Source organism: Dermacentor andersoni, chromosome 1, assembly GCF_023375885.2.
Source record: "Dermacentor andersoni chromosome 1, qqDerAnde1_hic_scaffold, whole genome shotgun sequence".
Classification (NCBI taxonomy): Eukaryota; Metazoa; Arthropoda; class Arachnida; order Ixodida; family Ixodidae; genus Dermacentor; species Dermacentor andersoni.
Genome location: NC_092814.1, coordinates 169983467 through 170010953, shown reverse-complemented (window position 1 = coordinate 170010953; position 27487 = coordinate 169983467). Strand labels below are relative to the sequence as shown.

The 27487-nt window shown below is 42.8% G+C and overlaps 1 protein-coding gene across 5 annotated transcripts in view; it reads left to right on the top strand.

Annotated features, from left to right (window-relative positions):
* The window catches only part of LOC126547399 (tyrosine-protein phosphatase non-receptor type 1-like), a 105927-nt gene that overhangs the window by 36163 nt on the left and 42277 nt on the right, over window positions 1–27487 (top strand). For 3 of the 5 annotated variants that reach the window (XM_050195384.3, XM_050195383.3, XM_055062737.2), the window contains exon 9: window positions 22286–25683. The exons of the other annotated variants lie outside the window; for them this stretch is intronic. In XM_050195384.3, coding sequence (XP_050051341.1) covers window positions 22286–22493 — 208 coding nt within the window. In that variant the 3' untranslated portion in view covers window positions 22494–25683. Of the gene's footprint in view, window positions 1–22285; window positions 25684–27487 lie in introns of those variants that run through there. 5 annotated transcript variants of the gene reach the window in all.

Here is a 27487-nt window from a genome sequence, read left to right as displayed (position 1 = left end):
TGAACACACGCTGACAAGCGTACGTGTGGTCTGACCTTAAGTTTTGTGTGGTTCAAGGCTAGTTGAGCGTTCAAAACTACTCTAATTTAGCGAGGCCTGATGGCTACGACACTGATAAGCAGCATGGCCAAAATTTCATTCCTACACGGGTGGGCACGGCTGAGCAGGAGCAGACAATATTCAGCTGCTTCCGGAAGTAATCAATTCTTATCGAAACGCAGGTTTTTGCTTGCTTCAGCCCGTTTAGTAAGCTGCGTCAATAAATAAACATAGTAACAGTAGGCAGAAGCACACTGATCCATACATCCTTCTTACTTGATATCAGCTGTCAGCCAATAGCAGCCGTGTATTGGCCGACACTCACATTCATACCCATGTCCACTCACACTCACCAGCACATGCTGAAGTTTACACTTGCATCTACTCACCCTCACAGGTACGCACTCTCATTCGTACTCGCATCCACTCACATTCACCAGCACTTGCTAACGTTTACACTCGCGCCTGCTCACCCTCACAGGTACTCACTCATGTTCATACATGCATCCACTCGCGCTCCCCGGCACAACGTTACTGGACTAGCTTCAGTTGTAAAACTCCCCGCCCGCGCGCTTACAGCCGCTGTCGCCACTTCTGTGACAGCCGCAGCCTTGAGCTCGTGCAGACGGGTAGTTTGCGCGTGTTTCACGCTTGCTGGCGTTCTCCCTTGTCCGAATTAGTGATACCACGAGAAAGTGGTATCCACCTACTTGTCCCAGTACTCAGACACCTTCACACTCACGTCTACCCACTGTCACAGGTACTCGCTCACTTTCGCACTTGCGTCAGCTTATGCTCACCAGCACTTGTTCACTCACATTCACAATGTGTGCATGAGTGTACTCATGAGTCAGCGTGCTGACCTGTGGGCCTCACGCTTATCTTCATCGTAAACACTGCTGGTACATTTTCTTGCCTAATGTGCAGCACTAATGGTTCTAAAAAAATATAGCTCGGGCAAACCATAAATTTTTGCCGCCAAATTTGTTCTTTTGTGAGGAAACATATCTCTGCTGTCCTCAACAAAGCAACCCATAACTGCATACTGTACTATACAGTCGAACGCCTCTACAACGAATGCCTCTACAACGAAATGACCTGTATAACAAAGTATTTTGCATGTCCTGGCGGAATTCCTATCTTTCATGTGTATTCTGAATGCCTTTAGAGCGAAGACTACTACAACGAATTTGCCTCTACAACGAAGGAATTCGGGTGTCCCCGACGGCTGATTTGCTCCTTTACAATGAACGCATGTAGCGGCTCCATATTTGCCATTAGTCACCATTGAGCTGCAGAGAGCATAGGGAGAGCATCTTCGCTCCCATGCAGCAAAGACTGCGTGGGAGAATCTGAGCTCTACAGTTTCCATGGCAACTGCCTGACATGTATGAAAAAAATGTGCGCAGGGGGCCGAACGACCAAATATTTTGACGAGCGGCACTAGAGTTGCCTGCCGGTAGAAAGAAAAACTATTGGGGGCGAGGACTTACGGAGTCGCCATCTGTCGGAAGCGCTCCCCCTTGCGTAGTATGAGGTACAATGCGGCGCGCTCCTCATAGGTTTGGCTTACGGCGCTCAATGAAAACACCATGCGGCAGCCTTCCTGGAGATTTCTGTAAGTACTCTCAAAACGAGGGAAGTTCTTTACTGTCAAAATAATAATCTTGGGCAAGCTGAAAGCACAGAACCGTTTACAGACACTATATCTTTACTGAATATGTACAGTGAATGCCACTGCTCGCGGTCGAGTCTCCCAAACCGGCTTCTTGCGTGAAAAGTAGGCAAACGGTGAGAGCAAACTACCGTATTTACTCACATAATGATCACACCGCTGAATTTTGTCGTCAAAATTTGATTTTTTTCTTTCTCGTGTAATGATCACACCCTTAACTTGTCGCAGCGATATGTTGTGTGCCAAGTCTAGGTAATGATGATCGTGCTTACCATCTGTCGAATACTATGTGAACAACTCTTGAAGACATATCAAGTGGTCTGCATGTGCAGCACCCAATATTCTTAAGCAGATGCCCCATTTCATTCCTTTCATCACTTTCCGCACTTCCATGTAAAAAAAAAAGCTACAACCAAACTTGCCTCGGCTTGATTATTTGTAGGCTTCATAATGGTTTTGGTCAACAACAACAACAACATAAAGGGCGCCTTTTGGTTCTTCTCGACTGCACTCGTGGGCATGCAACAAATCGCGAGCGGCAACGATAGTGGCCACGTTTACACCGATACGTTAGAAGTGTACCCTATTCATACACCGACGCTTGTAACGCAGCTAAGATATTCGCTGACCCTTAGCGGAAACGTGCCGTATTAGGCTAGTAGTGAAGACAAATGCCGCAGTTTCCGCAGCATGCCCGCCATGTGTTTCTATGTCACTGGCAGCTAAGCGCGCCCATCTCTTTTTCTGACCCCTCAAAGTGGACATGGCTATGTTATTGTCGCAAACTTGTTGATATTAATGATATTATTCATTACTGATACGGAAGAAACTGTTTCAATACACGTAATGTACTCGCGAGAAGAAAAATAATTGCGTTTGGTGCGTTCGGCTTGCTCCGCCGGCCGCCATTTTTGTTTTGGTGTCCCGCACTGACAGTGGCAGCTGCCTGCTTGTCATCCCGTAGCAAATGCGGGATGAAAAAAGAAAATGTTTCTTTTCGTGGGAAATTTGACCTGCATAATGATCGCACCCCTGAATTTGCGTCAATTTTCTTGACAAAAAAGTGCAATCATTATGCGAGTAAATACGGTATGTGAAATATGTTCTTATAGTGGGCTATCTGTATAACCAAATGGAACATAACAGAATGAAGCCTCAATGCAGCGATAGCACAGGTTCGCAGCGACTGACTGCGCGCGTCTGCATGCATGTCCGCACACAATGTTTTGCTTTTGCTGCAAGCGCGTTTTTGCACCATGCTGTGAGCTTTAGGCCACAGAATATGAGCATTTGACAGTACACAAGCGACCATTGTTGCGTGGGTGTTATCAGAGCTGTTCAAAAGTCATTTCAATATAGAGACTTCAATGCCTACGGCGACTGTGATGTGCCGTTGTGGTGATTCAATCTTTTCTTTTTTTCTAAATTCTTGGACTTTTCAATATTATTTCTCAAGTTGCATCGCACTTAATGTTTATTGGTCTTCTTAGCGTGCGATTTCCCGCTGCTTCTTTTTCGTAATCCAATACGTTGATTCATAACATGACCATGTGCCATGCCTTTTTTTAATGCACTTCTTACTGCTCCCTTTCCATTCCAGTGAACTTGCCAGAATCTAGCATTAACACGTTCATAGATCGAATAAAGTCATGACATTAGCCAGGGAGCGGGCATGGGTGAGCGTCCCAGTGCGCATTTTCGTCTACTCACCGAACATTGCAGTCCCGACGACATAGCAGAAATCTTGCTTGCGTATGTGCTTGCTGCATACCCGAGTTGTAGCTGATGGCTGTTTGCTGGTTCTAAGTTTTGCGAGCCAAGTGTCACTCAGCTTCTGGTCCTGCGGCTGCGTGTGAATAAGGCTGACACCAGGCTCCGTTGCGTAGGTCTGGCAGTGCGGCACCGAGCAGTAGCCTACCATGCTGCACGCATCCAAAAGCAGCCACTACCTATTATAGTGCTTTCAAATGCTGTCAAGCAGATACCCAAGGCAGGAAAACTTCATCACTTAACCAGAATCGCAGGGCAGGTGGGACTTTAAACTTTCGTTTTCAGCTCGCTTCGGTGCTTCCGAGGCAGCCGACGCGGCCGCTGTGTCCACATGATCCCTCATGCCACATCACAGCGACAGTGGTGCCAGCTTCTTCAGTAGTGGAGCCCGCCCCCAATAGGCGCAAGGATCTCCGCACTTCTGCTCGGTGGCATAGGGAGCTGTTGGCTGTGGGAAACTAGACTGTAGTGAGCTGTAGACGTGGAAACCAACACTGGCGATCTTTATGAACAACACATGCAAACACTCCGACAAAGCCTGCGGCTGAGGCGCGCCATTTTGCACTTATCTAATTGGGAGCTGACCAAATGACAAAACTTCAATGAGTGCTTGCCGGCACTTCCCTTTTCCCTGCATTGAGTAGGATTATGTGCTGTTTCTATGCATGCGTTTACGTACTGGCTAACTGAGTTGAGCACACATGGTTTTAGCCATCTTCTCTTTGTTCCTTGGTGCATTTGGAGCACTGTTTGGTGCAACGTTTCAGGATCGCCATGATGAATGTAAGCAGTGCGTTAACATCGAAGCACCGACAGTTCTCCCTTGACGAAAAGTTTCAAATTGTCAGTGCTGTGGTGAGTGGCCGTAAAAAGAGATGTTTGCAGACCAGTATGGGATCAGTGCATCGACACTGTCAACATTCCTTAAAGACAAGGACAAGTTACAAGCGCAAGTGACAGAAGGTGAGACGGACCCGTTGCGGAAAAAGATTCGAGCTGTCTCTATCGATGATGCTGATGCCGCCGTCTACATTGGGTTTGCAGACATGCGCGCAAGAAGGGTTCAGGGAGTTTGCTTGTGCGTTCGGTGATGAAGGAGGCGGTTCAAGGCAACCAGCGGATGGCTGAGGAGTTTCAAACAATGCCATGGCATAGTTTTTAAAACCGTAGTGGGAGAAGAAGCCGATGCGTCGAGCGATCTTGCCAACAGCTGGTGCGAGTCAGAGCTGCTCAAGGTGCTGCAGGAGGACAGACCAGCAGACATCTTTAATGCTGATGAAACAGCCCTTTATGAGCTGCTCCCTAAGAAAACACTTTGCAAGAAGACAGATCGTTGCAAAGGTGGCAAGAAGTCAAAGCAACGCTTGACAGTGCTGTTTTGTAATGCTGCGGGTACAGAGAAGCTAAAGCCACTTGTGGTCGGACGGTCTGCGAAACCGCGGTGCTTCAAAGGCATGTGTAGCCTTCCGGATGACTATGGCCAACAAGAAAGCCTGGATGACGGCGAACTTGTTTCTATCTAGCCTAGCTTTTGCAAGTGGAGAAAATGATGCAGCTGCAGAACTGCAAGATTGCCCTTGTTGACAACTGTGCCGCACACGACAAGCTCCCGGTGCTAGAGCATGTGAACGTAATTTTTTGGCACTGAATTGCACTTCCCTGTTGCAGCTGTTAGATCAAGGCATAATAACGTCTGCCAAGGCACACTACTGCACAAGAATGCTGCAGAGAATTCTGCTAAACTTGGAACACAAGGTTGAGCTGCCAACAAAGATAAACGTTCGCCAAGCCATTGAAATGATAACGATTGCTTGGTGGAGTGTGCTGCCTGATGTCGTGCGTAATTGCTGCCAGAAGGCTGGATTTGCTACAGCAGAAGACAGCGCTAGCGATGCACCTCACGACCGCACCAATGACGGCGACTGTTCCAGTCTTGCCGCAGACCTCCACAAATCTCTCAACTCGTACGCTGCCTCTTGCAACGCAGCAGCAGGAGTGACGGCTGACGAATATGTCGCGGTTGCTGAATACGTGATGATCTGCTCGAAACTGACGACTGCCGACATCGTTAAAGCCATCAAGGACTCGAAGGAGGTGAAGGCTGACAAAGATAGCAGTGATGAAGAGCCTGCAGGCGAAATTAGAATATTGACGACAAACGAGGAAATAGCGGCATTCGTTCTCTGTAGATGTACCTTGTGTCGCTCCTGGGTTTCGCAGTGGAGCATGCTGTGAACCTTGATGTAATAAGGTTGGCTGCAGTTGCACATTGCATCGAACGAAGTGTCCAGAAGAAAATTACAGACTTCTTTCATTAAGTATCTTTAATTCATGTTAAATAAAGGTTTTCTTTTTCTGAATGTGCTCAGCTTGCTCTATTGCCTGCGATACAGTGCATGACCTTTAAATTGATATGACCTTTACAACCAAGGTTTTTGGAGACCCCAAGCTTTTTCTTATAAAGCCGTTTGACTGTATATGATACAGCAGTTGATGCTTGTCTCGCAGAACAACCTGAATGAATTTCTCTATGGAAACACCGCAATAGGCTAATAAAGGGTGAACAAACACCCCAATATTCTTGTGCACTGATTTCAAGTTTATAAATTTTAGAAATAACCTGTTTATTTGCAAACTTTTGCACATTGGTGTGACTAGTAGCCGCCTTACATTTGTTTTTCGTGGACTATCGCTGTTGCTACAGAAGTAGAGATGTACATTACTTTTAACTGTTGGAACATGTCAACAGCAAGGAATGCTTTTTATGCATATTTACATAGAAGCGAGATGTGTAATCACTCTGTAGCTGTTTTTTTAGTGCGTTTAGCATTCTTTGGGAACTAACTGCGACTTTATGTGACTGTCTAGCCGTTTTTGTGGGGCGTTCCCAAGAATAGTTCAATCCAATCGAGTTGTAAAAACTGCACGTTGGAAAAGGAGAGTGTTCTCACAGTCTTCCCTCGTGACATCTAACGTTTTGCGACGCTGTGCCTCTGGTTGAACATGCAGACAATGTTTGAAACGCTGTAACCAGACCAGACAAAAGTAGTAGTCAGTGTACGCACAGAATGCCTATGGCATCCATCTGGCATCTGCTCCAGTGCCCTTCTATCTGCACCAGCGCCATGGCGTGTGCACTGTGGGCGCTACGAGTTACTCCTGTAGCATTATGCAGGAGTTTCATGACCAAAAAAAAAAAAAAAATTGAAGGGCCCTAGTTCTTCTATTCAAACTATTTGATTCGAAATTATTCGACTAGAATTACTATTTAGTTTGAATTTACTTTGGACCAGAAATCTGCTATTTGCCCCACTCCAGCTAGAATGGTGGTAGCAAATATGGTTTCATGCACCGTTTCTGCTCATTATCATCAATCATTGAACATATAATATTGAGGAACACTGGACACGTAATATTCAGGCTAGGACTAGATTCTGTCATCCTCCAGGACTGTGATTTTTCCCTATTTTGGTTCTTGTATTCATAAATGATATTGTAGAAGGTATGGTAAAAATAAGGTCTGTGCGGACAGAAGAACTTTAATTTGGCCTAGTTGATGTTTACTACATATCAAATTGGTCGCTAATAAAGACAAGGACCGGGGAAGGACAGGGTCCTTGTCTTTATTAGCAGTCAATGTTATATGCTGTATATCTGGACGACTGCGCAATATATTCTGAGGTCATGCTGCTATCTGATATCATTAATTAAGATTTCTATAGGTATTTATTGATAACCCATAGTCTGTCCATTGAGTAAATGTCTGTCCATTTCGAGTAAAACAAAAATTTGCCTCAAAAAAAAAAAAAAAACTACTTACCTATGTGCTTCACGTGCAAAAGTGGTCATTTGAAATTTCTTTATGGTACTATTAACATACCTATCATTTGCAGTATCACAGTACTATAATTTTATAGGTCTTTTGAGAACTAATGATCTTAGCTGAACTGAACACATAAATACACTGCAAATGCCATTTGTAAAGGATTTTCTTTTTCTAAGAGTGCTAAAACATACCCCTTCCATTTTCATAGACATACATACCTAACTCCTTTACATACTCCATTCAATGATCTGTCAAAGATTGAAATTGCCTGAGAGTCAAGTTTTACAACATGCAGTCACGTCATTTATATCTACTTTAGTGTAATGATTCTTTTTCCATCTCTGTTGTCACTCTGCAATGCATTATATCTTGTTTATTGTATTGTGTTATATTGTAGTATATGCAGTATTTTCTTTTTTAACCTAAATGATCCTGCTAAAATTCAGATGTAGAAATTTCAGTTTTTAAGAAGTAAATAATCGCTAGACATTTAATAGGTGCTCATGATATAACAAAAACAATTAATTTGAGCTGCAGTGCTAGTGTGTAGATGTGGAAGGCCTTACACTTATGATAGTTTCCTATTTAAGACACTTCAAACCATCCTTTGCAGGAAAACTTTATTTTCGGTACCCCTTTTAACACATAGGGCTGTTCCAGTATTTTTGTTCTTTGTAAAGTTAACAGCTTGTTAGAGGAAAGTTCACAAATATACAGCATTGACATTTTCACATGACTCTTATCCTGGCACTGTGCGACTGCTCTCGTTGCATTTTCCTCCTGTGTGTAATACACGCTGAAGTAATTGCGTGGCATGCCAACATTTAAGAACAAGGCGTGCTGTCTTGGTGGCAAACAGCAGGCACACTCGTCTGTTTAGCACTCTGGCTATTAGTCAAGCGGTTTGTATTTTGTACATGACACCTTCCATCGTACTGATTTGGAGTTTGTGCACGTATGTTTGTTGTTAGAGTACTCTCTGTCCCACTGACTCGCTGTGCAAGCTGGTTTCCTTGCGTGAAATTTATGTAGCTGTTCACACATTTTCGTTCTTTTTTAAAATTTTTAAGCTTTTTTAATTGGGCAGGGAACTTCTGTGCTGCTGAGCGAGCCATTTCTTTGTTCTGTTTACATTGATGCATACTTTGTGCATGATACTGAGTCCAAGCTTATGTCCATGAACAACCTTATTTTGAGAAGCACGCTAATTGGGAATCTGGCTTCAGGCCTTGCAAGAGGACACTGCCAGCGTCTATATGCAGTGAGTGTCTCCTATAGGGGGCCTCCTAGCGGTGGGTTTTGGAATTCGAGACGGGAGGAGTGGTGTGGCTGTCCAGCAATAGCAGCAAGGTTGACAGGGGTATGGGGGCGGCGATTTTCTGTTTGTGCGCTTAAAATATAATTGTTCATGTGGTGACAGTGCCCAGAAAGGAAAGGCACTATATGACGGCGGATATGTTTCTGATGTCGCTGCGATATTGGATGATCCAGTCACACTGTTCTAGGGGCAAGCACTTCGCCTTGCAATTATATGACACTCCAAGAGAATTTTCACTGCCGCTTTGCCATGGTGCTCCTTGTGAAGTCCAAGTGCAATAATATCCTATCACGCCTTACGTGTCGTAAGCTGCAAGTGTGAGGGGAAATGTGTAAGGGGTGAGCTGAGAAGGATGTTGGCTTGATGCGCACTGTCTTGCGTGCGCAAGGACGGGGGAGAGGTTGGGGGCAGGAGAATGGGGGCAAGTGAGTGTGTCTCCTCCTCTATCCCAGCCGTGCGTCGCCACGCGATGTCTTGGAGCTACCATATTTTCCCAGTATCAGTCACATCTTTGTATAAGCCACACTCCCACTTTTTGAGTTTCTAAAAAAAAAAAAAAAATTGGTATATAACTTTGAGACACACTTATATTAACATGGTTGGAATAATGAAACGATGTGCGCATGTAGAGCGCTCAGTGATTAAATCGTGATACTTAGACTCCATGGCAGTTGAAACTTTTTGCACCACCGGTGAGGGCTGGGTGAACAGCACTGGGCCGCATGCAGTCACAATACATCACAATGGCTTTCACTTTCTTATACAAAAATGCATGAGCTTGGTGCCCCCAGCACCCACCAGTGGTGCAATAACTGCCAACAGCCACACGCTCCGAGTATCGCGTCTCAATGGCTGATCACTGTGCGCTCATCATGAAATGCTGACTTTACCTATTTCAGGGCACTAAATTTCCATAAACCAAATTCATGCGAGCTGGAAATCCTACCAGGAAATAACTTTAACAAAGTTTGGCACAGTAACCCAATATTTATCGCTCTTCACTCAAAGCCATTGAACACCTCCTCCTCCAACACACTGTCCAAAACTTCAACCACTTGAGCCGACAGCATTGGTGGGTAATTAAAACTTTCTGCTGGGCTAGTTAGTACATCGTTGAAGCTAAAAAATGGCACGACACAGAATACACGGTCCTTCGTGTCAGTGTATTTTGTGTGGTGCTATTCTTTGGGCCTCTGACTAACTTGTACAGGACATTGTAGGCATGTTGCTGGCATTCATGCTTGGTATAAACAGGCAAAAGATCGCAACACGCCTGAACCAGCCTGAACACACTTGTAAGAAAATGAAATAGTGACCGCAAGACGGAAGCACTGACTTCTCGCGTAGTCAACTGATGATGGTGATAACCAATGGTTCTTGTGCTTTTTGTAATGTGGCAAAAATTGTGGCACCCTTTATGTAGTTATCTTTTGTATCAATTATGTGGGTTTAATCTTTTCTTCAACAAAGGCTAAACTATAACAGCAAACTATAGTCTGACCTTCAGTCACGGAGGCACTTATATCATGGAGACCATGCTGACGGCCTTTACTGCTGCTGCTGCCGTGTAAGCAGCATGGCGAGCCCTACGAGCTAACACCTGTACCAATGGTCAGATGTTAGTGTTAATACAGTAATGGTAATGTATCTATTACTGTTAATACAGCTGTTACTGTTAATAGGTTAGTACAGTAACATCCTGCTGTTAATACAAGATTCAATTTATCCAAAATGCTGCTCTGCACGGTTTACTTCTCTGGCAAGAACAAAAACACTGACAAAGAAAATGCATATTTATCATGCCAGCATGCATGGTTTTATGCACATATAAGTCGCACCGTTGTATAAGATGCACTGGGGAAAATTGGGGAAGAAAGCCGTGACTTGTACATCGGAAGATCACCAGGAAATACGGCAATCTCCGGAAGGGTCAAATGCTAGGCCAGCCGAGATGACTGGTGGCTGCATGTGCACTATGTTTGTGTGTGCCTAGTGCTGGAGATTGCGTAATATTGCAAGTTTCGGAGACGCGTTGAAGGGAAAGAGCAGAAGCGTTCGCTCCCCTCAGTTTGCGCTCTTCACGCCAGCATTGTGGCAGTGTGTGTTTGTGGTCATCAAGTGAGGTTGGTTCATGTTTTCCTGTGTGGGCGACACTATGCTTGCTAATTCAATTGTAAGTGAGTGTTTACTGCATTTATTAGGCTGATAAAACTATGAACCTTCCTTTGTGCATTTGTGTAATACTTTGCAATTGCAATCAATGCTTTGGCTTTCGGGTAGTACTGTGACCTTTTTCTAATAATAAACACTCTGAGTTGTAGAAAGTAGATTCATGATTGCATACCTTCGTACTTCCTCAAATGACATGGCACATATGGAGAACAAACATCCTGATAATTTTTCAGTGGTAAATTTTGTCGATGACTATTGTCATCTGCACATTGTAAGAGTTATAACTCTTTGGAACGATAAGCTACAGCAATATTTAGTATGGCACCTTATATCATTGTCATAATAATTGTGGCCAATTTTCATTGAAATGGTACCAGGGGGTCGAAAGTAGAGTATCTTGACTGATGCCCATCCATAAAAAGAAGTATGGGAATCTGATCTGAGTTTGTTAAACAATAAAGCATTGCAGCTATGTCAACACCAGTTTTATTGTCTCCTGCAATCATATTATTTGTCAAAGTTGCTGAGCTAGTAATATTGACTTTGGGTATGTTGGTAACATGCAATGTAATTTGTGCTCTGCTTATTGTGGTCATATATTGTATGTGTATATATTTTTCAATACCTTTAAAAGGGTTATACAGCACTTTGTAGCAGCACACTGTTCTATTTGCCAGACTTATCATTGCGATTGTAGTCAATGTAGTGTGTTGAACCATGTGTAAGGACACTGACTTAAAGGGATAGTGAAGAGAAAAATTATTTGAGCTGTGTTACTAAATTACCCTTCTACAATTAAAAGAAAAAAAGCCACTCTTGCTGTAGGCTTAGTAAGCCAGAAAAAAAAAAAGATGAAATAAGTGTGGTGACGCCGTCTATAAGTTTATGCACCTGGTCACCATGACGTCATGGATGTTGATGGTGTCTGCTAGGGCCTAATTCTTTGTCAGTAAGAATGGACTATTGTATTTTAAGAAAACAAATGACTGAACTTGGCAATTTTCAAGAACTTTTATTGAGTTCATGTGGTAAAAAAGAAACAATGTACGCTTTTGTTATCCTGAATGATGCTAAAGTGATCTTGGCTTTGCAACTCACTACACCGTTGTAAACAAACTGGTGTTGCTGAGCCATGACAATGGTGCACATTCACATGTTGTTCTATGTGATGGCGGCTGCTAGCAGTAGGTCTGATCTACATTGCTCTTAATGCTGTCTCAAGTGCGCACATCAGTGCTTTTGATCCCTTAGTTATTTTGTGAGCTTCTTGCAGGGTTCTGTTCATAAATGCTTACCAAATATGGCATCCACAAGGACTGTTCTAGGAACTTATGAAGTGATTACTTGCTGCTGAAACATAGAAATCTTATATTAATGAAATTAATATAATAAAGTTTTACACTACAGTACATCTTTGTTATATCAAGGTGTGGTTGTGTTTCAATTGAGGACATATGAATGCAGACTCCTGTGTGTGTCCCTCCACTTAGAATCTAGTCAAATAGTTTCAAATTCACTTCATGGCTAGGAGTTCATGTGCAAGGGTGTAACTGCCATGGTGTTTGGGCCATTCTGCACCATAGGATTGTTCTTGCACTGTGCTGGACCATACTCAGCGTATTGTGCCAGAAGTAATAGCTGGCACCATCCTGTGCCATAAGGCAAGCTTTACTCCAAAAAAAATGTCTTGTTTCACTGTAACTGCAAATGTAGGCATCAAGAACAAAGACATCGGCAAAATAGAAAGTGGGTACATCCACCTAGATGCAAAGACTAGTCTATTGAATGTGTTGTGAAGCTTTGCAATGCTACGGATGCTCTGCTGATGCAACAAAATTAAAAATAGCTGCGACTTTGCAAATCGCACAAGAATTAGTATGTACAATTGTATTTAACCTATTCTAATGCACACCCATGTAACAAAACAGTGTGCACTTAAACCTAACATGTATCAGATCTTATTTAAAATGCCAAAAAGGGATCATGCTTTCAATTCCTTAGTCAGAAAAATGTGAAAGCTGCAGAGGATGGAAAATTGTTCACACTTATTGTCCATCATAGTCATTGTCAAACAGCCCGGACTACAATATTCTGAACTAGGTTGCACCTTGAGCAACTTGCTCCAAAAATTTAAATTCACTTTAGAGGGTTTTCAGAAAAAGGAGTTAAACATTGTTCAGATCTGAATTTAATAGCTTTTATAATGCGAAGCTTTCCTTATCTTGTACCAGGCACTTCGTGCGGTTGGTAGGTTCCTGTCTCACCTTGTTTCAGGCCTCCTAAAAAAAAAAAATTGTCCAATTCGAACGAAGTCTCCCAGCAAAAAAGCTTGATGCTGTAGCTATTAGGCCGTAGGTCCATGCATACTTCTTTCATGCGAATGCCAACTACTGCTTTGAGACGATTGCTGCATGTATTCATGTCACATAGCAACGTTTTGCTTTAAAGGGCCCCTCACCAGGCCACATAGCAAATTTTGGTTGTACACTGGGAGTTTTTACCTGCCCTCTGTGTTCTACCACAAGAATTTTTCCAATTGGTTCATTAATAGCCAAGATAGAATTATTTCAATGCCTCAAACCCATGATTTCAGGAGGCGTGTGTGATCGCCAACATACTCTCTCTCCACTCTCTCCCATAATAGAGCTGGAGGATCGTGTGATGCATACGTCATGGGCCCCGCCTTCTTTTCTTTCTTCTTTTCACTGAGCACGTGCTGGTGGGCGAGTTGGTTATACGTGATTACAACGAAGGCGCCGAATAAAACAACGGACGAAGGAAGGCGACACGAAACAACCACGTAGGCGCTAGTCAGTCATAGTCGGACGTAGGTGCATAGTCAGTGGAAGTATGCTGTGCAGCACACTTCCACTGACTGTCTTGTGCGCAAGCTGTTGTGTTTGCCTAGTTTCGTGCAGCGCATGATTTTGCACACTGTGCATGAGAACACCTGACTAGCAGTATAAGTTAGTGCTACACGAACACAGAGGCAGATGCAAACGGATCACAGAGTGTGATTACGCACTGGAACACTGTACTGTAGAAACTGACAGTTTTGCTCCTTGCGTGCGACTGCACGACATGGGAACAAGCAGACGAAACGGAAGTATGTCTCTCTTGCTACAGTACAAAGGAAAACAGACACGCAGACATTTGGTTTGTAGGTTTTATTATTTATCTGAACTTTAATTCGTCTATTGAAGCAACAGATCAGTCAAATAACTGTTGTTGCCTTGAATAATTCTGTCGCGTGCGACTGTGAGTGACGTCGTAGCACGGCGAACTACGTAGGCGTACTTGCACGATTGGTGCCGACTTTCCGCCTGGGAGCGTGGCATCTGCAAGGAGAAGGGCACAGGGCATTTGGTTTGAAACTTCAGCTCTTTTGGCGTTGCATAGTGGTGTAACATCTGCAGGCACAATCATCAGCGTACATCGTGTGCACTGTGCTTGTCAGTTCGAAATGGCCAAACCCGGTGAGGGGCCCTTTAAAAAAACAAGATCACGAGTGTCAACTGTCCTTAGGCCGCAGATGCAGGAAGCAAATGCATGAATAACTGTCATCGTTACCACTGGGCTTTAATTGTTTTATATTGCATAGTAACAAGTAGCTTATACATGTGACAGTGTACCAGTATTCACCATGCTTGTGGCAGTTAGTCCTTTGAGATGTATGTGACATGGCACCACCTACCTTTCGGATCAGCCCTGGGCATAATGGAACTTGTAATGTTTCTTTGCCCAAATACTATGAATCGGATATTATGCCATCGCCATCATACAGTCGTCGTCAACACCTTGCTACTGTCATCACAGACAATTGCTCACTTTATATGAACATGTTGGTGCATCTGGTAATGCTTGCAGAACACCTAGCGATGCTGAATGGCCTTCTGCCTACAAAATGCTTTGCATAACATTGATTGCCACAGTGTGCATAATCTTCTTCCTTCGTGAAATGTGTGCTTTGTCACTTCCTTGCAACTTTGAAAGGCACAGATTAAGTGTATAGTGGTGGTTTACTGTTAGAGCTAACAGGCAGCTGAATTGCCCACTGTGGCAAGTCTTGAAGTATGCAGAAGTCGTGGTGGAAATGCTCTTTCCTTTCTGCTTGCATGTGCTGCTCATCGACACTATATGATTGGAAGTTTGTAATGAATAAGCATCAGCAAACAATTTCCTTAAATATTCTAACTCGAACAAATAGAACAGAGTGTCATGGTTTTTCAATCTCTACGCATCTGCTGCCTTGTCTGGCTGGGCACACATTTAAATAGCAGTTGACCTGTTGCTGGTTATAGATTGCATTCCGGTCACATGGATTGTTGACTGCCCAACTATATCTTGCCTTCATTGGAGCACCCACCGTGCCGGCTTAGTGGCTCTGGCATTCTGTTGAGTTCGGGGTTGCCTGTTCAGCCACCATGGTGGCTTTAGCGGCTATGGTGTTGTGCTGCTAAGCATGAAGACGCGGGATGAAATCTTGGCCGCAGCGCTTGTATTTCGATGGGGCCAAAATGCGAAGACGCCTGTGTCCCATGCATTGAGGACACGTTAAAGATCCCCAGGTGGCCAAAATTAATCCGGAGCCCCCACTACGGCGTGCGTCATAATCAAATTGTGTTTTTGGCACATCAAACTCCAAAATGCAATTCAATCAGGGTTGCTTGTTCGATATCTGTCTGTGGCAGCTCTATTCTGTGGGGGGCAGAATGCAATAAAACACTCGTAGTTATATTTAGGTGCTCATGAAGGATCCTGTGTAGTCATAATTAATCCTGAGCTCACCACTACAGTGTGTCTCATAGCCCCAATGTTGCCTTAGTACAGTACCCTATAAATCATAATTTTGGAAGAGGCATACATCTTTGCTAAATGAAAGTAGGTGGAGCACAAATCTTGAAAAACTTTTTGAAGTATTGTCAAGGTATTATCTAAGGTCAACAAAGACATAGGTTGACCTTAGATAATGGTTATTTTGAAGTTTATGCTAGTTCTTTCATTTAATGTGTGCATTCCTTATAGTGTGAAGAGAATTTCTAGTGTAAAGAGAAGCTCTGTCTCTGTGTATCTGTTTCTACGTCTTCGTTCAGTCGCGTTTATACACTCTATCATGGATTCTAACCAACTAGCCTGCCAACGTGTTTTAACAAATATCTTTTATTTTATAGTCACCTGTATTGTATAAAAAAACTGTATTTCAAAGAGAAGAAGACTTGAAAATTGTATGAACATATTTGCAGCTTGTTTATTTGTGTGTATGCTGCCTGTTACAGCTTTAGGGGGAGTATTGCTTCTTGCAATAATATTGTCTTGCAGTTTGAGAATTTTCTTACAAACTGTCCACCACTGTAGTCAGTGACAAGTCAAGAATGCAAAACATGATCCAGGGCTCCTCTCACGAAAGCTCGCTGCACTTCCTATTAATCTATTTCTCCAACTTCTGAAAAATAGCTCTCTTACGAAGCATATAGGCACCAAAGGGATGTGCTCCATTTCTCAGTGATGACGATGCCACAGTCGTCTGTCATGCTCACTAGCAGCCATTACCAGCGATGTGTGGATGAAGCGAGCTCGAAGCACAAACACGTGCAGAGGACACTGGGGATTTAGGATTAGGAAAGGGATGATTCTGACATCTGGTACAAACAACCTGCTTGCTGACTTCCTGAGACTGCGAACAGATGTGTGCCACAGTGTAGACACTCCACCAAAATTGATCCTTTCGCAGATATAGGTGTTGCTTGCATCTAAGCAAAAACCTCTCCCCTTGGGGTTAAGATGTGGATACAAAGGAGAAGGAAATGTCAAGTGATTTGTTGGTGCATGTGTAATGTTCTCTTGGAGGGGCATTAGTTTCTGTATTCTTGACCTGATCCACTGACTATAATGTTGTTGCTTGAGTTGGTTTTAAGTAGGTTCTCACTTTATATCACGGACATAAATTTTCACACTTTTGAAAGTGCAGAAGCCTGTTCACAATGTATTGCAGAAATTTTTTCTTCCTTTGGAAGTACCCTGGCCATATCTACAATATTTTGCAAGAAGTTGATAGTGCTCTTTGGTGCAGCAAACTTGGTGGAACAATGTCTCACTAGTGCTGTGTTTACTTCAGTATACTGGTCAGATAGTGAACCTGGCATAGCGTGATAAAGGTGTCTGCCAGGAGGGATCTTGCTGTGAAGGCTTACTTCCTGCAGGCAGCTGTACTACATTGCATCAAATTTTTGCCTTGAGAAAGGATTGTGTTGCTATGATGGAGTTTCTGTTGTGTAGGTTGTCGGGGAAGTTTTGCAAAGAGTCCAGTGGATATCGCACATGCTTCTAAAATGAAATTGGGTTCTTTAGGAATTTGTTTAGGCTGTATGTCTGGCTCCTGTGTGTTTGTGGAGTGGAAACTTTTTTTTTCTTTAATTATAAAATTGAGCGTCTGCAAGGAGTGACTGTCTGCACAGGGTAAGCACACATTGTCCTTTTTAAAAATGGCAGTAAGCGTTATATTATGTCCGGCCACTTGCAGCCTACAGCAGCATTTAACTGAGATGTGAAATGAAGCGGACGTTTGTATATCATTGATGGAGTACATTCATTATGGTTATGAACCTACTGTCGGTTGTGTGTTTATTGTTGTGTGTTCAACACCAACTGGACCCACAGCAAGTAGCTACAGGACAGAATGGCGAGTAGTTCTTTTTTTTATAGCATGGGCTAGCCTGTTTGTATCCTTTATTAAATGGTAGCCTTTCTTACTGGAACAAAATTGTAATTTCTCATATTGGTATATTTTTCATTTTACATGGTGATACTTTTTGTTTGAGCAGTTTGCAGCAGCACAATGTGCAGCTGCCAGCACTTGCTCATATTAGCTATTGGCCAAGCATGATGTACAAAATTGTATATTCAGGTATTGCTTGTTCCTGCTGTGCCTAACAGTTGATGCTGTGGCATGTTATCATCGCAGTGCTTGTTTACTTCAGCTGCGTATTGCAAATAGTGTGTGGGCCGGTTCCAATAAAGGTACCGGCAACCAATCCTAACGTGCAGCGAGATTATGGTGCAGAGCAAAAGTGTGCATCATGTTGATGGAATCGAGCATGATTTTGTCTCATAAACAGTGAATTACAATTTAAATTGGCACAGAAAGTCATCAAAAATGACATGGATCACACGGTGGGGAACCAGTGCTTGGAAATATGTTTGGGCCGTACAAGTTCACAAAATATATTTTATTTAGTCATTGTCATGCATGCTTTGCTTTTCATATAATTTTGCCCTTTGCTACCTTAAGGTCTTTCGAACCTCCAGATATATTTAAAAAATGCATACTTTAGTTAGTTTTTGTTGTGGGGTGGTGCTGAGTATGCCCCACTTAATGTCATTGAAGCTACTATGCACGTCCCAATGCCAATATACTCTCCAACTGGCATGTAGCTTGCATGTCTGTGCACTTCTCTTTCTTAAATTCCCCCTTTCAACTTTTCTTCGGTGATATCTTTTCAAGTGGCATGTACACTTTGTTTTCTCAAAATACCTGTTCGTGTCTTGCGATTTCCTGCTGCCTTCTCGTAATGGAGTACTGGCATGCATAAGAATAACAAAAAAGGAGAAACTTGTGCACATTAGCAGATAACTTGCTGCAAGAGCTGGTTAGATTTTGCAGACATTTGCAAAGGTCATGTCTGCTTACAGTAAACTAAGAACTGTTAGCAAATGGAAATTATGTTTGCCTTTTTTTCTTTTCACATTCTGGTGACACTGCTACAGGCCTTGGTAATTTTGATAACCCACTTTCCATTGCACCAAAGGAAGACGGTTCCTCAAAATTGGTTGTAGGTCCCTTTAAGTTGACCATCATTGCACTCCTGCTGCAGTATCTTAAATGCAATTGTAGCTCTAAATATCTCTCATTTCTTGCGTGGGGAAACTCGTGGAGCACGTGGTCCTAGCGAGGATAACCACCTACCTCGAAGACTGCGACGCGCTCCCGCCCACGATGATAGGATTCAGGAGAAACCTCTCGGTGCAGGACGCTCTGTTACAACTAAAACATCAGACCATAGACGATTCGGGCAGATCGACAAAGGCAATTCTCGGGTTGGACCTAAAAAAGGCCTTCGATAACGTTACACATGCAACGATACTAGATAGAGTAGGCGAACTAGGACTGGGAAAACACACGTACGATTATGTACGCAATTTTCTAACGGGCAGAAAGGCAAAGATCACTATAGCGGACCTAGTTTCAGAGGAGATCGAGATAGGCAGTGCAGGTACGCCACAGGGCTCGGTCTTATCACCGATGCTATTCAATCTGGCGCTAATCGGGCTGCCAGCCAAGCTACAAGAAATCGAGGGTCTAAATCATACCTTATACGCTGACGATATCACCCTATGGGTGAGAGACGGAAGTGACGGGCAGATAGAACAAACGCTTCAAACAGCGGTCGAAACAATCGAAAAATATCTAGAGGGGACAGGGTTAACGTGCTTGGCAGAGAAATTGGAGCTGCTGTTGTACAGACCGACTCGTAGAGGTCGCAAACCAGGCAACTACAGGGAAGATCTCACACATAGAGAGGAGATAAAGTTAATGACGGCCGATGGGAAACCCATACCCAAGGTCGATAGGATCAGGGTATTGGGGCTCCTCATTGAAGCCAAGGGCGACAACGGAGAAACCTTCAGAAGACTGGAGGGAACTGTAGCGCAAATCATGAGGCTAATCAGAAGGATAACAAATAAACATAGCGGGATGAAAGAGGAAAACATGATCAGGTTAATACAGGCCTTAATAATAAGTAGAATAGTATACGTAGCGCCGTACTTAAAATGGCAGGTCACGGAAAAGATCAAGCTAGAATGCCTCATTCGGAAAATATACAAACTAGCCATAGGACTACCGATCAGCTCCAGCACGGACAAGTTGCTGCAATTAGGCCTACACAACACGATAGACGAACTCATTGAAGCGCAATGTACGGCACAATATGAATGCCTCTCTAAGACTAGAGCAGGCAGACACATCCTAGAGAGATTAGACATAGGTTACCACACACAGCACAGTGTCAAGGTGGACATCCCGAGAGAGACGAAGGAAAGATTGGTAATACCTCCCATACCAAAGAACATGCACCCAGAACACAATAAGGACAGAAGAGAGAACAGAGCGAAGCAAATACAGAAGAAATTCGGCAGCGACAAGGACGCAGTGTTCGTAGACGCGGCTCGATACAGTCGCAGACGGGGGTTTACGGCAGCTGTAATCGATAGGGAGAAACGGTGCAGGACGTGCGCGACGATAAGCACCACAAGTAACGATATAGCTGAAGAAGTAGCCATAGCACTCGCAGTAGCTCAGACTAACGCAACCGTGATAGTCAGCGACTCTCAGACGGCAATAAGAAATTTTGCCAACAGCCGAATTTCCCCGGAGGCACTACGCATTCTTCTTGCGGGAGGCCAAAATTACAAAAGAAAGATATACATCACCTGGACACCCGCTCACACCCTTGCGGAGGACGGCAACAACGAGGCGGCACACGACGTGGCTCGAGGGCTTACGGACCGAGCCGCAGTTGCAAGTGACGCCACGACACCCTCCGGACGTGACGGTGCGGTAAATGAGTGGTAGTGGGAGGACAGAATGACAACATATAATGACATTACGAAACATTATAGGTTACAGAGGCGCATATTCCCGCGACCTCACGCAAAATTGACAAAAAAGCAGTCTGTCGCATGGCGGCAGTTACAAACTAGGACGTATCCGAATCCTGCACTCTCGCACATCATATATCCGGATGTATATCCTACGGACAAATGCAAAACATGTGAATCCAGAGCCACTCTGGAGCATATATTATGGGAATGCCGAGGGATAAATAACAATAAAGAAAATGCGGCCTCTAGCAGCAGCCTTCGCACGCGCTAGGAAGCCGCGCTGCTCAGCCCTGCCCTCGAGGATCAACTATGGGCCGTCCAGCGGGCCGAGGATGCCGCCAGGACCCACGAACTCCTGGCTGTCACCTAGGCGGGACCTTTGGCCCTCCCCACCAACTCGCAGGGCACACAATAAAGTTATTTTCTCCTCCTCCTCTAACTTAAAGGTCCATGCTTGAAATCTGAAAGTTATTTAAGGTGCAGAAAAAAATTACAATACAACATGTATTGAAAAAAAATCAATTTTAGAAAAATTAGCCTGATATAAACTGCTACTGTGAAAAAAAATATAGTTGAGTGAACTTTGTGACCATTGACAATCACCACCAGTGATTATTTGGAGGTCAGCCTTCTTGCTCTTATGACAATGCGTATAAATGATTTTAGAACCCCAGGTGGTTGAAATTGATGTGGGGCCGCTCGGATGAATTACAGTACATATCTAATTAAAAGTGTCTTAATGTGCATGCTGTACATTGAAAAATAAGTAGACATAGTGGACATATTTGATGCAGTTGTAAAGTTTGTGCCAGACAGCTACATCACTCTCTAATGCTTTTTAACCATAGCAACACATTATAGAGAAGTGTTCATGTTTCCTACAGTGGTATTGGGAGTTTACTGACCCGTGTTTATCCTTAACAAACTTTACCGAAGGGCTTAGAGCAGGTCGCACCCATTGTACCCATGTAGTTATTCCAGCAAAAAGATGAAAGGCATGTTTTATCAGCTTTTGAACTAGTTGTGTTGTGTGTGCAGCTTGGCTAGTTTTGGTTTAACAAAAATACAGCACATTGCATACTGAAATGTGGGTGCGTATTGTCTGTGGCATCACAAGGAATTTAAAGTGCAATTGTACTTGCCTTAACGATTTCATGAGCTTTTCCTCCCCCCCCCCCCCCTCATATTAGGTTGGTTGATACCTAATTTTTAATAGCATAAGTACTGTGAAAAATTTTTTTCTTTTATTTATTACAAATACTTGTGGGGGGGGGGCAGGTACATACTGTGAGGGCCAGTTAAATTGTATTGTTGTGGAAATGTAGCATTACGGTGTGAAAAATGAGTTGGTTCACTTTTGAGGTGTTACGTGGTGTTGTGCCTGTTGACTTCATTACTGCTTGTAGATATGGATTTCTTTTCTTTATATGTTAAATGCCCATTCTAATAAAAGTGGGTACAGCTACTGCATACTGCTGTTTAAAAAAGTAGACATCATTGTACTGGTCGATTAAATGAAGCGGTACAAAATTGTGTTAGCATGCTTATTGCTAGCGCCTGTTCACATGGCCTAAGCTACACGACCCATTTGCTGCCTTTCATTCTTTCTTCTCTTGAGTAGCATGAAAATGTGGCACGAGTAATGACGACTATGGGCATAGTAAAAAAAGTAGTTATACTTCTGGAGGCTCCCCAATTGGTTTTGCATGGCTGGAAAGTAAACAATTTCTGCAAGCTTTAGGCCTGGTTAGGCATGGCCTGGTTGCTTAGCTCATGCTGGCTTGAGAGGAAGGTGCTCTTGATGATGCCCGTGTATTGTGTGCAGCACTGGAGAGGAGGCAGAGTTGCGCAGGCGGCAACGACGGGAGAGGGTGGAGCGCACGTCACAGATGCTGCAGCGCATGCGGCAGAAGCAGCGCTCTTCAGAAGCCTGGGGCCAGCGGCGGCGTCTGCTGAAGCGCGTCTCTCTTGGCCTTGTTCTCCTTCTGGGCACGGGTGTGCTGGTCTACAAGTACTATGACTCTGGCAAATAGCTTAGCACTTCGCAACTTTGCAAGATAGGTCGCACATGGTAGATATGCAGGGGCGGTGGTGGTGGAACATCTCGGATACCAACCACAATGCTGTTTTGGCCAGTGTCCATGCAACGTGTGAACATAAGTTGCTAGTAAGACCAAATGAAGTGTGACTGAGTGGATATTTGCCTGTTAAAAAAGGGCAGCATCACTGGAAGTACATCTACATTTTCGTCCACGGCTCATCGACCATCTTGTTGTCTGTTAGGACTTTTGAGGGCGCAATTTAGGCAATTTAAAGGAAAGTTCACATGTCTTCACATTTCTGCTTTTCGGATCTCATCAAAATAACACATTATTTTTCAGTACATAGCAGTTGTCATACCATCATCAGTTGCAAGCATGCATACGTTCTTAGTTGTCACGCTTGCAGATGGTGCTTATTTGATTTAAACATCATCCTAGTTAAGCTTTGTGGGCAAATTTTTCTGAATAAAGTTTTTGATAAAGCTAAAGAAGTTAGACGAGTCTGTCTTAATAACTCACCATATCTTGAAGATTCTGGCCTTAGTGCGCTTTAACTCAGGGCATTTATTAGGATCTATGTTTCTTTTGTGACCTACTGTATTTTGTGTTCTTGGTGGTTAATGCATAAATTTTTTTAATGTGTGGCCTGTTGTTGCTGCATGTAAACTCTGCAAAGATCAAGGCCATATATGAAGGTGACGTCTGGTGATACTGAGTATTCACACGTGTTCTCTGAACAGCCAAGCACCAGTAGTCAGTCAATTGATTTATTCTTAGCCCTGTACTGAATAATTGGTGTTCCAAGTATTTGCTTTGTTTTGCTTTTGCAGACAAGGCTAGCTTTGTACTTGCTGCAGTTCAATGTGCTGAGCTCCTGTTTAAAAGCTTAAAATTCATTCAATTTCTTGTTGTAATCCTTCTCTCTTGCTTTTTCCTTCTAATATTGTAGAGTCTATGTTGGCCTTCTCTGTTGAGGTGCTTTGTATGAAAATAAGGAAGTATTCAAGTTTACTCCAAGGCACAGGAATTTTTATTGTGCACCAAAATCTGTCAAATATTTTTAATGCTATGTGTACCATATCATAAATTTTTGCTTGTATATTTTGTTTTCTCTGCTGTGTGTATTTCCAAGTTGGCTTCCTATAAAAACATTCAACATTTCCTCTAGCCCTTGAAAAGCAAAAGGCAATACCAGGGTTTTATGGCCACTTGTGCTTTTGTATTGCATATGTACTTCCACTCTGGCAGCAAGGTGCTTTGCTTTTGGCATTTTACATGCTGGATGTTCTCGTGCACTGTGCCTCCTGTGGAGGTAGATGACACATCTATGTAGAACAAGTTTCTTCCTATTTTTGTGACTTTTGTGAATTGGTCTATCTAGCTATATACAGGTGACAGGTGCTTTGCTGTACACTGCATTACAAGACTTAGTAATATGCATGACAGCTATTCTCTTGCAATATTTTGGGAAGCAACAATTTGTTCTACAGTGGTGACACAAAACAAGAGTGATCAGGTAATCTTCTGAAGCATTCTGAAACATTTTTTGTGGCTTCTTCTGTAGTCTGGTGTCTACACAATGTCAGCCAGTAGCATTATAATCTTAAAACAGCAGGTGCTGGAAGGCAGCTGAGCCATTTTTCAGGCTGCTAGTTTGTTTGCTACTGTTTTCTGTTGACGCTGGTTCGTTACTTAATGCTAAGCCACCCTACCTCCTTTCACTTCAGTGGTTGCTTTGAAAGGCAGCATAATTATTTTTCTGTACTACTGCTTGAGCTCCTTTTCACTTTGCATCTGCATACGTGCTGCACATCCTTTTATTAAAATGTCATTGTTCTCAGATTTTTAATGTCACATTGCTGGGTGATGTGCGCATTTAATGTCTATTTTCATGCTTTATAGCTGCAAGCTATTTGTCGGAAAATAAGAAACACACTGCAGTGCCTACAACAGTTATGTATTTTTAGATGTTTGTCTAGAGAGTAGAAAGCCTTGACTGGGGTTTGTAAAGCCATTGTAAAAAATATTGTGTTGTCACATTCATTTTAGCGAATGTTTGCTTGTCTACATGGTCATATGAAAGTCTTGTGGGTTGTAGTTTTTTTAGTGGCTTCGTGTTTTGCTGTTTCATATAAAGCCAGTTGCGTGCTCTGTCTCCTTCCGAACATGGCAGAAGCATGCACAATGTGTCAGACTCTGCTTAAAACTGTACTATAAGTCTACAGTTGTTGTCATAGACTTAATGCCATTCTAAGACCAGATTTGTAGCGATGCTGTAGTTGCTCTGTCGTAGGGGGATTGAGTTTGTGGCACAATATATACTTGTTATGAAACTATGGTCTATGACCTTGACAGAGAAGTCATACTTCATATGTATGCAAATTGGTATTGTTCAAAAAGGTGAAACAGGCTACAATTGGCTTGTATCAGTGTAACATGAAGCTGCACATTTGTGTTGTTGCTGCTTATTTTATGTACTTGGATAAAAAAAAAAAAAGAAAACACAGCCTTGTAAGTATTGTTTGGAAATATGGGCTGGAACAAATTTGAATTTGAAAAACTGACAGTGATTCAATTGCAAACCAGTAAGCTAGACTAATATCAAGAACTTATGCACATAAAGTGAAAGCTTACATTCCAACTGGCAAATCGTAAGCAATAGTTGCTGGTCTATTAAACTTGCTACACCTGTATTTGCTGATAAGGTCATTACATTTTGCTTTGTGTTTTTGGTATGTTGAATTAAGGTATTGTAGCCTCAAACAATGACTGAGCCTTGTTTAGCTGTGTTGCTTAAATGTAGCATGATGGAATGAATGGTGGGCTTGAAGTGTCACATGTTACTCTAGTTCATGGCTTTAATTTGTTCAATTTTGTCATGTGCTGGACTGTTTGTACTCTGGGAATCCTTGTAGGTTGTTTTGCTATGCTATTCTTTGCTGTGTCAGTAGTCCGAAAATAAGCTGTTTGAAGAGCCAAGTCATGGGTGGAGAACTGCAGAGAGTACAAAGTAAATGTGTGTGATTCTTCATGTGGTTAGGGAACTTGCTGGGCTATGTGCTTTTTCTAGTTTGCTTTATTTATTGCTGGCTGTGTGAACTGTTTTCGTCCAGATGCTGCCGAACGTCAAGCAGACACTGCCTGTTGTCAAACTGCTAGAATAAACATGCTTCTTTGCTAAGCGTCGTTTTAATTGCTCTTTTGTGGTAGTTGTAGCAGTTATTGTAAAGTTGGATACTAGAGGTGGTGACAGTACTTTTAGATAATGCTGCTGCTGGTTGACTCGCTGGGGAAAAAAAAATATAACAAGTGACCAGAGCAGCGATATAGCAGCATGTAGTGCTGCAGGCCACAAGTACCCAAATAGCAAGATTGTTGTAGACTGGTTTGGCAGACAGTTTACCTGCCTTCTTCGGGAACTGTTCTTGTAAGAGAAGAAAATTCCTTGGGATAACTGCCTACTGAATCACCTCTCATAATGAACATTAGAAATGATCTTCTCGCAGTCTAGTTATCACTGTGCTAACTTGCAATGTTGCATGTTGCACTACAATTGCTCCAGCCACTGGTTACTTCTGCAGATAATTTTTACAGACTTTGTACAGTGTGGCTATACATGCAGAATAATAAAACAGCTGGGAAACTTTTATTCTTTTCTTTACTCGCTTAGAGCCCAAGATTACCCCGATCGCGACAGACCTTGAGAGAAAATGTGTAGAAACGCACAGCTAGTTGTAGATGTAGGAAAATAGTGTGGCTTGGTTTAATGCTCATGCCTGCTGTATCACCTTGGCCTGGGCATCATTTTAGCTTGTTTAATGAAAAGGATCTTTTGGTATTCAACGGTGGTGCTCTTCAGAAGCAGTGAACCGGGCAACTATTTTTTTACATTACTTTGAGCTGAACCAGAATTAACCAGCCAAGAGCTAAAGAATAACCAAGAGTTTTACGTGAATGGATCTTACTGCATGTTGGTGGATGGTATTCATTCTAGTCTTAAATGTTTAGTTTATTCTGCACAAATAATTACTGAAATTTAATTATCTAACTTCTATGTAACTTACTAAATCGGGTCAGTGAACATGTTGCGGAGAATGTCAGGATATGACTGATAACTTAGTTTAAAGGGATGCAGCTCTTGTGCGGTCCCTTTTTCCAATGAAAAAAAATTTGTTTCTTGCTCGGCACAAAGCTGATGTGGAGAATAAGAAATGTAACACTTAGTTTGCACAATGCTATCCCCAATGCATCTGCAGCTTCAAGTGCATACTCATTACTTATCAAGCGCAAAGCCTTGGCTTTGAGTGTGCGCAAGATGCACAGTGTACTAGATGGCGAGGTTTATGGCTGAAACCACTGCTATGGCTGGTAGAGACTCATTGTCACTGGGTAATTTATGTTTAGCAGGTTTTGTTTGCCACGAAAAAAGGGCCATACAAGACCTAGGTTGCTTTAAGTGCTGTTGTCAGTTGCACCTTGTTGTTCTCCAGAAATATTGCAGAGACATTTCAGCGGTCAAAGAGGTTAATCCTGTTGTGCATGAATACATAGTGACGGGTGAAATGCTTTCTTTTCTGATATTCATCTACATGCTGGAAAATTTAAAGCAAAATGTTGTTTCATATTTTTAAAGGCCAATATTTAGGCTAATAATATGTGTCCTCAGATGAGGACAACCTGCATCAAAGGAATAAACATTTCTCACATATACACGTCAGTGAATTGTGAAAAACACATTTATTAAAGTAGAAACTTTTAATGTGCTGTTCATAGTAGAGCTACTCACACTTGTCATAGCAATTGCCATGGGACCATCACGTGGTGACATGCATCTTGTGCTCTCCTCCTCGGAGCTGTTTGATGCCTTTAACCCTTTGAGTATCAATGACTTAAATATATGGCTCCGCAAAAAAGTCTTAAATGGTCGGTGCCGTATATTTACGGCACCGTCTGTACGTATAAAACGTGCACCAATTTCCTAACTT